The following is an 18,401-nucleotide window of genomic DNA, read 5'->3' as shown; positions in this document are numbered from 1 at the left end:
CAATGTGTAAGAAAATAGGAACTAGGGAGGGTCAAGGAAGCAATCATGATGAATGAGGGGTCCAGAGTCTAGTCTCATTGTCTGGATGTGGTGATCTGGTGAGTTTCAGTTCTTTGATACATTTTTTTGAGAGCCCTGAAGGTCCCTTCCTGAGGAAGGAACTCAGATAAAACAAATGTAAGCTTCAAGCTTTAAGACCAGAAAGATCAATTTCACTGTTTATCCAAAAGAACAGTCTGTGGGACTATTGGGTTGGTTTCAATTTGCTCATATATTTTTGTTGTTCTTTCCTACCCATAGATGAAGATTTACCAACATTGGCACTATTGACATTTTAGGGTAGGTTGATTTTTTTGTTGTTGTTATGGGAGGCTGTCCTGTGCTTGGTCGGGTGTTTAACAGGATGTTTATCCAGTAGCATTCAGGTGCCAGTAGCAGCCTCCATTTGTGACAAACAAAAATGCCCCCAGACATTTCCTGATGTCCCCTGTGGGACAAAACTGCCCCTTCTTGACATTTACTACTTTAGATTCAGATTTCCACGTTACATCCCTTGAGCCTGAAGAACTTTCTGTAGCATTTCTCTTAGCACAGGTCTGCTAGTGATGAATATTGTTGCCGTTATTCTATAAATGTCTTTATTCTGTCCTTCTTTTGAAGTATATTTTCACTGGTTATAGAATCTTGGCTTGATATATTTTTCTTTCATCACTTTTTTCCTGTCCCATTCTCCTCTCAGTTTCACATTAGACTTCTTGATATTGTCCAAGAGGTCACTGAGGTGCAGTTTCTTTTTTTCTTTTTTTTCTTCTGCAGATTGGATAGTTTCTCTTTGTCTTCAGGTTCACTGACCCATCACCAGTCTGCTGTTAAGTTCATCCAGTGAATTTTTTATTTCAGATATTATACTTTTTAGTTCTAGATTTTCCATTTTGTTCTCTTGTTTTATTCTCTGCTTAGATTACCTGTGTGTTCATTTATTATGACCATATTTTCTCTTAAATCCTTAAACATGTTTTAAAAAGTTTATAATAGTCTTCTGATTAGTCTAAATTTGGGTTACTGTGGGTTTGGTTTCAGTTGACTGTTTTTTCTCTTTACTAGTGGTCACATTTCCCTGTTTCATTATGGATCTAGTAAGTTTGACTCATATACTATACATTTTGGGAGCTATGGTGTAAAGACCGAATTCTATTATCTTCCTCTGAAAGAATATTGACTTTTGGTATTAATGGTACTTACTGGGCTCCAAACTTTTTCTCCTGTGTTGGGCAGCAGCTGAAATTGCTCACTTCTTTCAACCCTGTATCTTTTCAGGAGCTGCAAGGAGAATGTTATGGTTAGATTGGAGTGAGGAAGGGGTAGAGTACTTAAAGGTGAAGTCAGAGAGGTGACCTTTGTTAAGAGCCATTTTGGTAGAGTGCTGGAAGTAAAAGCCTGATTAGAGTGGGTGTAAGAGAGAATGGCAGGAAAAAAATTTGGTACAAGGAGTTTAAGCACAGGGCTTGGCAGTTAATAAGTATTTTAGGCTTTATGGATCACATACAGTTTTCGGTGCTGCTGTTTTGCTTCTTCTTCTCTTTCTTTTCTCCTTTTGTCTTCATAATCCTTTAAAAGTGTAAAATCCATTCTTAGCTTACAGGCCATTTGAAAACAGGCACAGGTTGGGCTCAGTTGCTCACACTTTTAATCTCAGCATTTTGAGAAGCTGAGGCGGGTGGATTACTTGAGGTCAGCAGTTCAAGACCAGCCTGGCCAACATGGCAAAACCCTATCTCTACTAAAACTACAAAAATTAGCTGGGTGTTGTGGTGCATACCTGTATTCCCAGCTACTCGGAAGGCTGAGGCATGAGAATTGCTTGAACCTGGGAGGTGGAGGTTGAAGTGAGCTGAGATCATGCCACTGCACTTTAGTCTGGGTGTGAGAACAAGACCCTGTCTCAAAAAAATAAAAATAAAAACAGGCACAGGCCAAATCTGGCCATAGTTTGCTCACCCTTCTATTTCTTTTTTTTCCCCAGAAACCCTTGTTCTGAGACCTCTCTTTTAATTAGACAAATCTTCAAGGAGTTGCTGTGTAGTAAAGACTAAGGGGGAGATAGGAGTTAAAAGATGTTTTTTTCTTTTTATTAAGGTGAGGAAATAAAACTGTTTTAGTAAGTCGGCAAGATTTAGCCAATAGAAAGGTAAGGGGAGGAGAGGCAGATTTATAATGTAGGGGAGACAGAATTGCTGGAACATTATTTTTGAGTAGATGAGAGGGGATGGGATATGGGGCCCATGTGATGGGGCTAGCCAGGAACAAGGATAGTTAATTTTTGACAATTTTTAAATAATTTAAAATATTTTTGAGGTTTTCTTTTTCTTTATGTAGTGCATAGCATGGATGTAGAACCAATAACTTTGATGGGGCATTTTTAATTCCCAAATACTCTGTTTTAAAGAACAGTTTGAATTCATGGTGAACATAAATTGAAATGTTTTCATTAAATAACAAAATTAAAATGTGTCTTTTCCCTAAATGAAAGACCATTTGATTATTTGATACTTTATTGTATCTGTCTTGAAATTAAGGTCACTTTTCTCTTTTTCCCTTCAAAGTATTGTGTATGGATGCAAAGATCAATTTTGACTCTAATTCAGCCTATCGCCAAAAGAAAATCTTTGATCTACAGGACTGGACCCAGGAAGATGAAAGGGACAAAGATGCTGCTAAGGCAAATCTCAACTACATTGGCCTCGATGGAAATATAGGCTGCCTAGGTACCATGTGTTTTTATGTTAGAATTGGATTCACTAAGTTTAATTTGGATTTACTAAGTTTAATTTATTTTCTCTATGTTTGTTGCTTATACAAATCATTTTCCCCTATGTAGTAAATGGTGCTGGTTTGGCTATGGCCACAATGGATATAATAAAACTTCATGGAGGGACTCCAGCCAACTTCCTTGATGTTGGTGGTGGTGCTACAGTCCATCAAGTAACAGAAGCGTTTAAGCTTATCACTTCAGATAAAAAGGTAAGGGCAGGGCTTGATACATTTTTATATCATGTAAATACATAAAATAAACACATATAAAAATGTATATTTTTATATTTTAGAATTCATATATGTGTCTTTTAATATATATTTTGAGTCTTTTTTTGCTATCATATCTTGAAGATTTTTGCAATTCACCAAGAGACTCTTCTGAAACACTCATTTTAATGTTTGTGTAATCTGTCATGATAGATGTGCCATAATTTAGAATTATGTGTTTATTAATGATTATCAAAGTATAAGGGATGTGAAGTATCATAATTCAAAAGACATATATATTATTAATCACTAGGTATTTGTTAAGGAGTGTATCTATTGTGTGGCCAATGTAGATTTTGTAAGGCTTACAGAAAAGATAATAATCTCTGTGGAACTATTCTAACTGGATTTAGACTGAGAATTCTTCATTGATAGGGATCATATTTTACTAATTGTTGCTTCTCCTAGTGTCTGGTATAATGCCCAGTACATACGTAGCTCATTAATCAATATTTATTATTGATGATGCTGCTGACAATGTATATTTTTATTTGTGGTGTTAGACTGTAGAATTGTTTAAAATATAAATTTATTTCAATGCCTTTTTCTTTGAGCCTACAGCCTTATTTTCCATATTTATTAATTTTGCAAAGAGGATTAAACTAAAATGAGATGTAAAATGTGCGTTATTTCCCTTGTTTAGTAATTACTAAAACAAGTAAACATTTTATTGGAATTATATTTCTATAGCTTCTTTTGACTTAAACTCGAGAAGCAGGGTATTAAAGACAATCTGATTATCTAACTGCCAAGTACTTACTACTAGAATTGAGTTGAGTACTTACAACTAGAATTAGAATTCTAGTTGTTTATTTTTCTAAGCATGGCTTTTAGGGCCCAGGTGCAAGAATGGAGAAAAGTATATGAAGAGTTACAGTGTAGGGGACTGACATGATGGGCATCAGAGTTGGAAACAGAACGGGAACCCAGGGTGTCAATGTGGATAGCATTGAAGGGCCATATATTTTATGATGGTCACTATGCTTGGACTTGAAAATACATGGGCCCTTCTCTTAAGTTACTTACAGTTTTACTGGGGTGATTGACAGAAAGTAGTGCTGTGGAAGAACATAAGACAGAGGCAAAAACTGGGAGAATCAGGGTGGCCTTCACTGAATGGATGATACCTTGAGCTGTCTTGAAGATTAAATGAGGGAAGATGAAGACAATGTACAAAGACATAGAATCTAGAGAGGGCCATTATGTTCATGGGGTGGTAAGATGCTTATGTGTAAGAATATGGCATTATTGGGATAAATGATAAGAGATAATGTTGGCAAATTGTGACCACATTGTGAATATCCCTATTACCTGTAGTTAAGGAGTTTGGATTTTAACTCCCTACCTCAGCACATACACAAATGCATATATCTATCCCCTGCCTTTTTGTTTTTTATTTTAAAGAAAATTTTAAAAGAAGATTAGTAGAGAGTGAAATGAAGAGTAGGGAGACACTGACTGACAGGAGAGATCAATTTCAAAGAGAATTCATTCATTATGAATTCTCTTGTCATGGAAGAGATCCCTGACAAAGGCAATATCAGCAATATCAGTAAGAATAAATTAGAGGCATTTCTGAGATAGGGTCATTAAATTCATTTTTTTTTCTTCTTTTGTGGGAGCCTCGTGGAAGGGTTGGTTAAGTTAACATTAGGACTTTGGGCTGGGGAGAATCATTGGGTGGTGATGCCTTTCATGCTGTCAGAGGCAAAGTCGAGGAATACGTATTTCAGAATGAGTGTCAAGTTTGGACTGTGGTGACTATATCTAGTAGACAGTTGGTTGAAAAGATACTGTACTTCCTATAGTGGAGAAAAGTTGAAGTCTTAGGAGTTGGTGAGGTGATCCGTACAAGTGAGATGAGGAACCAAGAATGGAACCTGGCCCCTCTATTTTTGTTGAAGAGTTGAATAGAGAAGGAAAACCCAAATGAAAAACAGAGAACAAATGACAGAGATAGGAACAGATTGGGAGAGAGTGGTGACATCGAAGGACCAAGGTGAAGAGTTTTGAGAAGTAAGGCATTAGGAAACAATGTCAAATGTTGTAGGACTATTCAGAGTAAGAACTGAAAAAGGTGAGTGGGAACCTTAGTAAGAATAGTAGAAGAGATGGGGGCATAGGCCAGATTGTAATGGATTGATTTGACGAGGAATTGAGGGAATAGAGATATCCAGGAGAGATTACTCTTCCAGGACTTTTTTTTTTTTTTTTTTTTTTTTTAACAAAGGCATGGAAGGGATGCAGTGCTCTCAGTCAAAGGCAGTAGGACTGAGGAGAGTTTTGTGGTGTATGTTTTCTTGCTTGTTTAGAAGATCAAGAAGATGAGCTGTTTCTAGTTGGAGGAAGAGAAGAGATTTGAAAATAAAGAGAGTGAATGTAGCTAGAGGGGTGAAGACCTGGAGGAAATACAATATAGTAAATAGATGGAGATAATTATCTGGCCAGGTTAGCTTTGGAAAGGTGGTTACTCCTTTCCTGAGGTGCTACTAGAGAAAGGAAGGTTGTATGCTAAAAGTTAGAGAGCTTGCATGGGATAGAAGGCTTATGAAGAGAGTTAAAGATATGAGGCAGACTACTAAGTTGAGGATTGCTGATGAGTCATTATCTAATTGCTCTTCAGGTTATGCTAGTGTTTCCAGTTTTGTTTTCAGTTTTTACTTTTTTACTTTTCCCTGAATAAGCTATGGCTGGAATCATCCAAAGATGCATTGTTTGAAGTAGGATGGCAGAGGAATAGGTATGACAGAATTGAGCATGCAGGTGGCAGTGACACTGAATTGCTTAGCCATATGTCCCACGTTCTATAGTGAAGAAAGTCAGATCCATTGAGAGCTAATAGAGTAGAAGATTAGAGAGGGACTGAGGGACTATAGGCTTTTTTGGGGGGTGGGAGGGGGACTAGAGGCTTTTAAGAGGAAAATATTGTGTTTGGTAGAGCTAGAGGAAAAAGGCGTTAAAGTGAAAGGGGAAGGAAGTTGAGCAGAGAATGAGATTTATACATTTCATATTCTAGAGACACTCATTCTGGCCTATTCCAGGATTTATCCATGGTATTAATTCGTTTAAATTGACTACAGGTGAAAGTGGCTTGGTAGAGTAAAGATCCAAGGACTTTAAGGCTGGAATGTTAGATGGTGCCTGGTGGTGAATATGGAAACTATCCAGAATGAGGTGAGAGGGAGAGAGATGAGAGATGCCAAAGGCTACTATGAGTTCTAGTCTATTATGAATTCCAAAGCTTCATTTCTTAAAGGTCTGGGAAAAATAGTGGTAAGGTAAAGAATGTATAGTATAGCTCAGTGTGTCTCACCCCTTTTCATGTCCTGGCATTCACAGAAGATATTTCAATGGGGCCTTGGAGGTAGATGGAGAAGATTGCTTGTAGTCAGAGTCCACTGGCCCTGAGGCTCCTGCTGCCCCAGAACATTCCTAGCTCCCCCAAGAATTGAGGGGAACGATATATTGGTGTATCTACAACCCATTTTTAATCTCACTGTTTGAGAAACCCTGGTGTAGCTGAGTGAACTAAACCTCTTTTTTTTAAAAAAGAGTGATTATTTGGAAAGGATAGGAGAACACTGATTCAGAACTATCATTGTGATGCTGAAAGAATGCTGACCCAAACAGGTTCTGAGATTTGGATGTGAAATGTAGCCAAGAGAGGGCCATACAGGAGAAGTTGGGTGATTCTTAGGGCCTAGTTTGTGTAAAAAGTTGATTACAGTGATGGGGATTATTTTGCAGTGAGCAGGTCTATGCACATGTACCCCCAGAGGCCAAGGGATCTGAGAGGCCAAAGAAAGAGGCTGGCAAATCCAGTTCTCAGAAAGAAACTAAATTTATATAGGGACTTACAAACAGAAGCTGTGGCTTGGGTGGCTGCAGGATGGTGGATCCCCACACTCGCCCTCCAGAAATTATCCTTTATATAGTGAGCTTTTTTCCTTGGTAACACTTGTGCAGCTAGTCACGTCTCAGACCCTCTTGTCAAACTTGTGACCATTGAGGAAGTTAGGTAAACATCTTTATGAGTTGTCATTTATGCTACAGGCATTGTTTCTTTATAAGGGTTATCTATGTTACAGGCAGTGTTTCTTGACCTTGCTGCAGAAGGCCTTGCTCTGCAGGAGTCAGACATTGGTCATTATGACAGTTTTGCTTCAAGATGGTGTTACTCTTGCCACACAACATGCCCTTTTCCTACAGGGATAGATGAGGAAATGATAGGTGACAAACACTAAATTGGAGATCTTGCACATGAGACTATCTTACAGTATGATCTGTGGGTAGTCATGTTGGTGAATGGCCAAGTTTAACAGGAGAAAGTAAATGGAATTAGATGGTCTTGTTCATATGGGATATAGTAGAGAAGGAAATGTGAACCAGGTGTTGAAATTACCCAAGGAGATGGAAGTAAGTTCTGGTGGGCAGTGGACTACATAGACTTCAATAAAGAGAGCTAGAGGAGGGTATGGTGGTTTGGTCTGAAAATCTTTCTATCAAATTAATGTTTGTCATGAAGCACATATACTAGTATTTTTTGGGGAAAAGAACTTAAATTTCTTTTAAATTTTAATCTATCAGAACACTTTATTCATAGGTACTGGCTATTCTGGTCAACATTTTTGGAGGAATCATGCGCTGTGATGTTATTGCACAAGGTATAGTCATGGCAGTAAAAGACTTGGAAATTAAAATACCTGTTGTGGTACGGTTACAAGGTGAGTGTAAAAGGTATCTTGCAATTGTTTTTAATTCTTTAAAAGTTCACATTTCCATGGAGTTCAGTTCATTAGAACATAGTTTTTAAATAGCTGTGTCTTTGAAAGCATTATACAATATGAAATTAAAACTATAGTTTTTAAAAAATTTTAACATTGGGGCAAAATGTTTATACTTTTGCTTGGTATAATTTGATACACTTTTTATTTGTTGTGATTTGTCTTGAATTCTGACTTGCCTGAATTACTAAGCAAGTCAGAATTATTTAAGGCAAAATATTTTGTAAGATAACCTGGGCTTTTACAGTGTTTTCCTTGGTTTAGAAGCGTTTATACTAAATGATGGAAGTCTCCTCTGTTGAGGTTTCATTCTCGTACTGTGTTTTGGCAAACATTTTAAAATGCTTTTGCATGTGTATTTAAAACATTTATATTTGCATAAATCATTTACAGGTACACGAGTCGATGATGCTAAGGCACTGATAGCGGACAGTGGACTTAAAATACTTGCTTGTGATGACTTGGATGAAGCTGCTAGAATGGTAAATTGGCCATGTTAATCTAAGGAGGATTTATAAACACAGATCCTAAAATGAACCTAATTATTAATACAGCTAATAATTTGTGTTTCAGCTAAATATTATGAGTGTAATGAATGGTTAGAGAAAACGATTATTCATGACTCTTGCTGAAAGATGTTAAGGCAGACTTTATTCAGAGGGACTGTTGGAATAAGCATAGAGACTACTGCAGTGGAATTTTGCAGTAGGGGAGAAAGATTGGGCCCAACTCCAAATACAGCAAGGAAAAGTGGGAATTTATAACCAAGGAAGAGGGTGGGGGCAGTGGATGAAAAATTACTAAAAGGATACATTATGGGTAAGGGAGGATCCTGGCTAAACTGACTTAAGCAAGATTCTTGCTAAAATTGGACTATGCAGGGACAAATACAGAAGTCCAAAAGTTAGAGCCAAGTTGAGAAGAGAGTTCAGAGTAGCCTTTGGGAGGCTGAGGCAGGAGGATTGCTTCAGTCCAGGAGTTTGAGACTAGCCTGGGCAACATAGGGAGACCCTATCTTCACACACACACACGCATATATATATATGTATGTGTGTGTGTGTATCTATCTATCTATATATTCGATAAATATATATTGAAAAAACAAAAGAGAGTTTGGTCAAGGAGAGAATCTTTGTCAGAACATCTTATACCTGTGATCATCTTAAACAACGGTCAGCTCCTGCCCAATCTTGTTTCTTGTTTTATCTGTATTCTTACTTCCTCCCACAAGTGTGATTATTTTCAAGCAAATCCCAGACATTATATCATTTCATACATTTCATCATGCATCTGTAAAAGAGAAAGGTATTGATAATGGTATAAAAGAATTACTGTTACTTGTTTTAGGTGGGGTAATGGTATTATGGTTATGTTTTATAAAAAATAATATAGTCATTGTTGAAATTTCTGAGTCTCTCATATCTTTTGTTTAAGTTCTTTGTTAGGATCAGAATAAGTCTCTGCATTGTAGTTGGTTAATATGTTATTAATTTTCTTAATCTGTTGGTTTCCCCTTTTAAAAAGAAAAGTACTTTCTGTGATTTATTTGTTGAAAAATCCAGGTTGATGGTCCTGTTAAGTTTCTCATAGTCTGGATTTTAATGGTTGCATCTTTAGGGTGTCGTTCATTTACTGTGTTCTCTGCCGTCTCTATGTTCTCTGCCCTGTGTATTTCCTGTAAACTGGGAGTTCAATCTATAGGCTTGACCATGTTCATATTTGATTTTGGGGAGCAAGGAACAAGAATATTTCATAGTAGGTGTTGTTTAATTTCATCAAAACATATACGATGTTAATCTTTTTGTGGTATTACTAGCCATTGACGTCATAGCTTAGATCCAGTATTTTGTTTGTGTTGCAAAGTGGTGCTATTGTAATTTTGTCACTTTTCACTTATTATATGTAATGCTTCTAAAAAGTAAAACTTCCACGTGTCAACCATTTGTTACCACGGAGTACATTTTGCATAGGAAAAGTAGGATAATTACCTGATTGTTTGCCTTTATTGACCAATTTTCAAAATAATGTTTGTTCTATTATGTCCAATAAAGGTGACCTAGGCTTTTTTTTTTTTTTTTTTGTATTTTGTTTACTTTTTGTTTTCAGGGGTGTGTGTGGTGTGGTGTGTGTGTGTGTGTGTGTATGCATACACATGTATACATGTGTGTTCCACTGGCGTACTGTTTTGAACTTATGACTTAAACATTTGATGTAGTTTAGTTCATATAAGTTGTGATTGAAATTGTCCAACCTTTGGTCTTTCGGAACCTCTCTTCAGGTTAACTGTTGCATCCTTCTGAGAAGCCCTCTATCTGGTATGATAAAATGTTTCAGGCTCATCTTTACGTTTCTTGAATCAGAACTTGAATGGGCCAAATGGTATTTAGAGAGCACAATTTGGGCCTTATGAGTATTCATAGATAGTGGGTTGATTATTGTTTCTGAGCTTTTTAAGTTGCAAGTCTGAGAAAACATGTATTTTTTAAAGAGGTAATACTTGAGTTCATACTGATATTTTCAATGCAAGTCCAGGAGTATAGACTTTTTTTCTTATCTGACATCTGTTTGTGCCTTCGTTCATGCCATACTATCATAATTATTCATTTGCTTTGTCCCTTAGTACAGATAAGACAATTTTATAATAAGAATACCAACAGTCTGATTACTGAAAGCAATTATATCTGCATTTCTTTCTGTCCTTTAGGGTATGTCCCACAACTTAGTGGATTTTAAAATTCATGTGAAATAATTCTCTGTGTGTTTTGTCTGAGCTTAATATAGTTGCATTGTTTTTAAAGGGATTGCTTTTAAAAAAAAAAACAAAAACGCAACCTTTTGTTTTTTATTTTATATTTACATGATTCCAAAGTGGAAAGTATAGAACAAGGTATTATCAGGGAATCTAGCTTGTATATATTTCCCTCTTTCCTTCTTCCCCAACAGGCAACCTTTTTACTTTTTTTTTGTTTTTTAAGAAAGTTTTGATTTATCTTTCCACTTCTTAAAAACATAAGCTAATTGTATGTATATAACTATATGTATGTGTACAGTAGTCCCCCCTTATCTGCAGGGAATGTGTTGCAAGACCCCCAGTGGGTGCCTGAATCACAGATAGTTCCAAACCTGTATATACTATGCTTCTTCCTATACATATATACCTTTGATAAAGTTTATGTATTAGACATAGTAACAGATTAACAACATCTAATAATAAAGTAGAACAATTATAACAATATACCATGATAAATGTGAATGTGGTCTCTCAAAATATCTTATTGTTGTATACTCACTTTTGGTGGTGATAATGAGATGGTAAAATGCTTACTTGGTGAGATGAAGTGAGGTGAATGATGAAGGCATTGTGACATAGTGTTAGGCTACTACTGATCTAATGATGTAACAGAAGGAGAATCATCTGCTTTGGTTCATCCTGGATCATTGAGCCATGATGTTGATGGTTGGATGTCAAGAGCAGATAATGTTGATGACTAATGGAAGAGTAGTTTATACAGTGTGGATACGCTGGGCAAAGAGATGGTTCACGTTCCACTTGGAGCAGGATGGTGCAAGATTTCATCACACTTCTCAGAACAACACACAGTTTAAAACTTAACGACTTTTTTATTTCTGGAATTTCTCATTTAAAATTTTTGGACCACAGTTGACTGCAGGTAACTGAAACTGTAGAAAGTGAAATTGGATAAGGGGGGGACCGTGTGTGTGTGTGTGTGTGTGTGTGTGTGTGTGTGTGTGTGTGTGTCTGTCTCCCTTTTCCCACTTTAGATTAATGGTAATCTATACTTTGTTTCTTTTACTTAACAATAATGTGTATCAGAGAACACTTCATAGTAGATACAGAGAGATGAGAATTTTTTGTCTTCCCTTCCATTATGTTTATAGACATTTCATTGAACACTTGAACACTCTTTGGGCTCTATAGCTTAATCAATAGTAGACTCTTGATTTTTTTTTTTTTTTTTTTTTTTTTTTTTTTTTTTTTTTGAGACTGAGTTGCTCTGTCACCTAGGCTGGAGTACAGTGGCGTGATCTCAGCTCACTGTAACCTTTGCCTCCTGGGTTTAAGCAGTTCTTGTGTCTCAGCCTCCTGAGTAGCTGAGACTGTTACAGGTGTGTACCACCACGCCCAGCTAATTTTTTTTTTTTTTAGACAGAGTTTTGGTCTTGTTGCCCTGGCTGGAGTGCAGTGGTGTGATCTCGGCTCACTGCAACCTCTATCTCCCAGGTTCAAGCGATTCTCCTGCCTCAGCCTCCCAAGTAGCTGGGATTACAGGCATGTACCACCATGCCTGGCTAATTATGTATTTTTAGTAGAGATGTGGTTTCACCATGTTGGTCAGGCTGGTCTTGAACTCCTGATTTTGTGATCCACCTGCCTTGGCCTCCCAAAGTGCTGGGATTCAGGTGTGAGCCACTGCACCCGGCCTTGTATTTTTAGTAGAGATGGGGTTTTGCCATGTTGACCAGGCTGGTCTTGAACTCCTGACCTCATATGATCTGCCCACCTCGGCCTTCCAAAGTGCTGGGATTACAAGCATGAGCCCCCACACTTGGCCAGACTCTTGAATTTGCTGAGTTAATGTGATGTCATTTCACAAAAATAATAACAGTCTTATGTCCTCCTTGGGGAAGTACTTACTAATAAATAAAATTTAACTCTAGTTTAGAGACAGAAGAATTTAAACTTAAACCTGAGTTAAAATTAAAGATTTTGAGCAAGGGAATAGTAGGAGAAAGTATTTCAGAAAGCCTGTTTTGACTTTGAGATGTGGGATATATTGAAGGGAAAAGAGGAGAGATAGTAGGAGTCCATCTAGTGCAATACTTAGATATGAGAAAAGGTGAAGGTAATAAATAGCTTATAACTTGTCTCTGAAAGTGCACTTTTTTGGAATGAAAGCTTGAATTAAGAAAAGCTTGGAGGACACGAAAAGAAGAAGAACCAGTAGGACCTTGATCACATAGATCATGAGAGGTAAAAGTGAACAGTTGATTTAAGTTGTGACTACAGTGTTTTTATTGACTGGGAGATTATAGAAGTCATAACAATAATAATATTCAATGAGATGATGATATTAGCAGTTACTGCCGTTTATTGAGTATTTACTGTGCATGCAATGCTAGGCTGTTTTCTTCAAGGATTATCTCATTTAATATGAGTTTGGTGATAAAATTTCCATTTTTATAGATGAAGAAACAGGCTAGATAAGTTAACTTATTCAAGATTATATGTCATAAGCATCAGAGGGGAGATTTGAATCCAAGATATCTAACTTCAAAGCCTTTTCTTAACTAATTTACTGAGGAAGAGAGAAGCTGAGTTTGTTTTTTTGGTCTTAGACATGTCTAAATTTGTATGATGTTTTGTATGGTAGCAGGTGGATATTTTTAGACAGATTGTAGAGGGAATTGGAACTCAGATTAGCAATTGTTAACTTACTGACAAAAAGTAAAATACTAACTACTAGACCCAAACTTCTATCCCAATATTTTAAGTCAAGATTGCATACTTATTTCAAAACAAATTTTTATTTAGATGTGCTTTGAGTTGCAGAGTATCCAACAAAGACACTCACTGTTTCTGTCTTTAAGATAAAATTTAGAATATTTTATATATATATATATATATATATATATATATATATACACACACACACATTTTATACACACATATATAATCTTATATAATATGTATAATCCTAGCAGGTGGTATACCAACATCTTAATCAGAAAGTATTTAATTGAAGTTTGGGCTATGAAGAGTGTCAGACTTGATTACCCTTTGAGAGTGCCATTTGCTTATAAGAACGTAGTGTGATTTATAGCGATGTCAGAATAGCCCAGATGTTTTAAATGGAAAAAATTGAGTGTACATTAATTTTGCACTGACCTGTAGTTCTGAATTTACCTTTTTGTGAAAATTCTTCGTTCTTTCCTTTTAGGTTGTAAAGCTGTCTGAAATAGTGACCTTAGCGAAGCAAGCACATGTGGATGTGAAATTTCAGTTGCCAATATGATCTGAAAACCCAGTGGATGGCTGAAGGTGTTAAATGTGCTATAATCATTAAGAATACTGTGTTCTGTGTTATTGTTCTTTTTCTTTTTAGTGTGTACAGATTGTAATTGCCATCTAGGCACACAAACATTTAAAAGGATTTGGTCTGCATTTAATTGTACCATTCAGAATGGACTGTTTGTACGAAGCATGTATAATGCAGTTATCTTCTTTCTTTTGTTGCAGCCAGTCTTTTTTGCTTCTCCTACAAAACGTAACTTGCAATTTGCCAGTTTATTGTTGTTGGATACAAGGTTCTTCATTGATAAGAGTCCTATAAATAAGATAAATATGAAGATAAAGCTTTATTCTTTAGTGTTAAAATACAGTATATCTAATAACTATCCTCATTAGTAGAGCAGTATATTAAAACAATGTTTTATGTAAAAAGTGTTTATCTACAGCACCAAATACAAAATAAATGTATCAATCACTATTTATAAACAGAGCTTTCAAACACTCCTCAGAATATTCTTCTAAGTATTTTGATGAAGTAACTTTGTAATTATTTGAACATTGTTTTAATCATTAGGAAACACTGATTAACTGCAAGTCTTCATGATTCTGTCATATTAAGAAGCACCTGTAGGCTTGTTTCAAATAAAGGCATATTTACCAAGGACTTGTAGACAAAATTAAGAATGTCAATTTAAGTTAATAAAAATCTCCCAATATGATTTGGGTTCATGGCTTTTGTTTGCTTGTTTTGAAGTAAACACAGTAGAAGTTGATATGTTCATTATTGCAGTATAGAGGTCTAAGCACCAATTCGTAGATCATATACTTGCCATGACAGTGGTTTGTTTGTTTTTGTTTTTCAGTCAGCGTCTCACTCTGTCACCCAAGCTGGAGTGCAGTGGTATGATCATGCTCACTGCAGCCTCTGCCTCTTGGGCTCAAGTGATCCTCACACCTGAGCCTCCTAAGTAGCAGGGACTACAGGCACGCACCACCATACGTGTTTTTTTTTGTTTTGTTTTGTTTTGGTAGAGACGGTATCACTATGTTGCTTAGGCTGGTTTCTTACTCCTGGGCTCAAGCAGTCCTCTTGCCTTTGCCTCCCAAAATGTTGAGATTACATGTATGAACTACTGCACCCAGCCAACCATACATATTATACAGCTACTTATAGATAGATAGTTCACTGGAAGTCTGCTATTTATGTGTATGCCATCTAGTATATTCTCTAAAGGAAACAGAGGGGAGAATTGAATCCAAGATGCCTAACTTCAAAGCCTTTTCTTAACTATTTTACTGGGGAAGACAGAAGCTGATTTATTTTTTGGTCTTGGACATGTCTAAATTTGTATGATGTTTTTGTTTTTGTTTTGAGACGGAGTCTCACTGTGTTGCCCAGGCTGGAGTGCCGTTGCATGATCTCAGCTTACTGCAAGCTCCGCCTCCCGGGTTCACACCATTCTCCTGCCTCAGCCTCCCGAGTAGCTGGGACTACAGGTGCCTGCCACCACGCCTGGCTCATTTTTTGTCGTTTTAGTAGAGGTGGGGTTTCACCTAGTTAGCTAGGATGGTCTCGATCTCCTGACCTCGTGATCTGCCCACCTTGGCCTCCCAAAGTCTGTATGATGTTTTATATAGTAACAGGTGGATATTTTTAGACAGATTGTAGTCACATTATTCTTTTTGTCCATATATGTATATATATGTGTGTGTATGTATATATACATATTGACCTTTTGCTCACTGCATAAAACTGTGGGAGGAAATATTGATCAAGCAGTAGACTATTTAACCATACTGATGGATTTGAGAACTTCTACCTATTGTGATGTTCTTAAAGTGTGATCAGATGTATATACTATGAGAGGCAGCATAACGTAGTGATGATGAACACAGACTTTGAAAGTAGACTGTCTGCTTTGAATCTGGATCCACTACTTACTAGCTATATGAGGGCTTCTTTTGTTTTTTGTTTTTTTGAGACAGGATCTCTGTCAACCAGGCTGGAGTGCAGTGGCACAATCGTGACTCACTGCAGCTTCAATCTCCTGGGTTCAAGTGATCGTCCTGCCTCAGCCTCCTTTTGTAGCTGGGACTACATGTGCCTGCCAACATGCCCAGCTAATTTATTTTTTATAGAGATGGGGTCCTGCTACATTGCCCAGGCTGGCATCAAGCAGTCTTTCTGCCTTAGAATAAGTTTTAATGGTAGTGTCCCTCAGTTTACTTATTTCTTTTCTTATCAGTGAAGTTTAGTAAGGGAAGAGAACAAAAATATGTGAGAGACTATATGTAGAAAACACAATATGTATTTTTAGCCAAATATATATTTGGTAGTTTACATATATATGACACACAGTATCAGAGCCATAAACCATTTAAAATTGTAGCCGGGCACGGTGGCTCACATCTGTAATCCCGGCACCTTGGGAGGCTGAGGTGGGTGGATCACCTGAAGTCAGGAGTTGAGACCAGCCTGGCCAACATGGTTAAACCCCGTCTCTACTAAAAATACAAAAATTAGCCAGACCTGGTGGTGGGCGCCTGTAATCCCAGCTACTCGGGAGGCTGAGAGAGGAGAATCGCTTGAACCTGGGAGGCAGGCAGAGGTTGAAGTGAGCCGAGATCATGCCACTGCACTCCAGCCTGGGCAACAAAGAGCGAAACTCCATCTTAAAAAAAAAAAACAACAAAAAACTGTGATAATTAAAAGTCCAGTCATTTAGTTTTTACTTTTTAAAGATTCATTCCAAAGAATACCAGCCAGTGATTAACTAAGATTGGCATTACTTGTATTATTCAAGGTCTACTTAGGAGTTTAAAACAATGCTTGGTATATCAGAGAGGATATAATACAGATTATTGGTAATACTAGTGTTTTAGTTATCTATTCTTGCATAACAGATTACCCCAAACACTTAGTGAGTTTCAAACAACATTTACTATCTCATTTATATCTCATATCTGTGGGTTTGGGATCAGTTTAGCTGGGATTAGTTCTGGTGCTGCAGTTATTCAAAGGTGTTTCTGAGCCTGGACGACCTACTTCCAAGGTGGCTAACTTGTATGGCTGTTGGCCAGAGGCCTCAGTTTCTTACCATGTGGACCTATCCACAGGGCTACTTGTGTCCTTGTGGCATGGCAGCTGGCTCTTTGCTGCCCGCCCCCCAAGCCACAGTGCCTTTGTGTTCTAGTCTCATTGTCACTTCTGCTGCACTGTTTATTAGAAAATCCAGCCCGCAAAGGGGAGGGAAATTAAGCTCCACTTTTTGAAGGGAGAAGCATCAAAGATTTTGTTAACATTTTTCAAAACCATCACAATTCATGCTTGGAGACTGAAAGAACAAACAGTGGATGTTGAGTTAACTCAGAGTTCAGTAGCTGCTAGGACAGAGGTGGTACTTCGAATCTGCTAGGAGTTTGGAAGACTTCTGATGCTTGGAATGCAAAAAGAAGAGTGCATGGCTTCAAAGTGTTTCTTAAGTGGCTGAAGGGGAAAACTAACAAAGTATTAGGGAAGGCAAGGGAAAAATATTTCAAGGACAGAGTCATCAATGGTGTCTAATGCAGCTCAGAAGTCAAGTATAGTAAGGACTAAAAAGTAACCAGTGGAATTGAAACTGTAACTAGTCTTCACAAGAATGATTATGTAGAATGATTGTGGAGAATGGAGACTTGAAACAACCAGCTGGTAGCTACTTATACACCTTCACACCTCATTTCCTAAAACACATACAACCTTGAGTATTCTTTATGCAGTGCTGATACTTGCTTCCTTGTGGCCTTACTGGCTTCATATGAAAAAAACCTATTTTAACATTTGGGTTCTTTAAGGTATAGTTGAGTAGATACTAGACTACTATGGTTTGTAGCAAGAGTATAACCAGTTTTGACTATTAACCTTGCAGTTGCAAAGCCTAGACTAAGCCAGCTTGATTCTGGCACTTGGTAGCAGATGCCCATGAAGGGGGAAAATAAGCAGGTAAAAACCAAAAAACAGAAACCAACTCTCAAAACTCCAGCAGAGGGCAATGAAGCTGTTAATATTTTGGTGAGTTGTTTCCATCTGGCAAAGAATTCTATTTAAAGAGGTTGCAAGGCCAGGCGCGGTGGCTCACGCTTGTAATCCCAACATTTTGGGAAGCCGGGGTGGGCAGATCATGAGGTCAGGAGATCGAGACCATCCTGGCCTAACACGGTGAAACCCGTGTTAAGTTTCTAAAAATACAAAAGATTAGCCAAGCATGGTGGCGGGCACCTGTAGTCCCAGCTACTTGTGAGGCTGAGGCAGGAGATGGCATGAACCCAGAAGGTGGAGGTTGCAGTGAGCCGAGATCGTGCCACTGTACTCCAGCCTGGGCGACAGAACAAGACTCTTGTCTCAAAAAAATAAAGAAGTTGCAAAATGGTGGATGTAAATGTTGGATGGTGGGTCAAGGGTAGAGGTCTGTAGTTAGTCATGCTCTTTTGTCCTGTCAAAATATAAAGGGTGAGGAAAGTCCTGT

General features: G+C 37.5%; 1 protein-coding gene across 2 annotated transcripts in view; it reads left to right on the top strand.

Moving 5' to 3' along the window:
- SUCLA2 (succinate-CoA ligase ADP-forming beta subunit) overlaps positions 1 to 14,615 on the top strand; it is a 60,017-nt gene extending 45,402 nt beyond the window's left edge. For both annotated transcript variants that reach the window (XM_030813375.1, XM_030813376.1), the window contains exons 7-11: positions 2,604 to 2,765; positions 2,879 to 3,021; positions 7,685 to 7,805; positions 8,259 to 8,347; positions 13,826 to 14,615. In XM_030813375.1, the coding sequence (XP_030669235.1) occupies positions 2,604 to 2,765; positions 2,879 to 3,021; positions 7,685 to 7,805; positions 8,259 to 8,347; positions 13,826 to 13,900 (590 nt within the window). In that variant the 3' untranslated portion in view covers positions 13,901 to 14,615. The remainder of the gene's footprint in view (positions 1 to 2,603; positions 2,766 to 2,878; positions 3,022 to 7,684; positions 7,806 to 8,258; positions 8,348 to 13,825) is intronic.
- The last annotated feature ends 3,786 nt before the right edge of the window (positions 14,616 to 18,401 follow it).

The sequence above is a fragment of the Nomascus leucogenys genome, chromosome 5 (assembly GCF_006542625.1).
Source record: "Nomascus leucogenys isolate Asia chromosome 5, Asia_NLE_v1, whole genome shotgun sequence".
Classification (NCBI taxonomy): domain Eukaryota; kingdom Metazoa; phylum Chordata; class Mammalia; order Primates; family Hylobatidae; genus Nomascus; species Nomascus leucogenys.
This window is presented reverse-complemented; position numbering and strand designations above follow the sequence as displayed.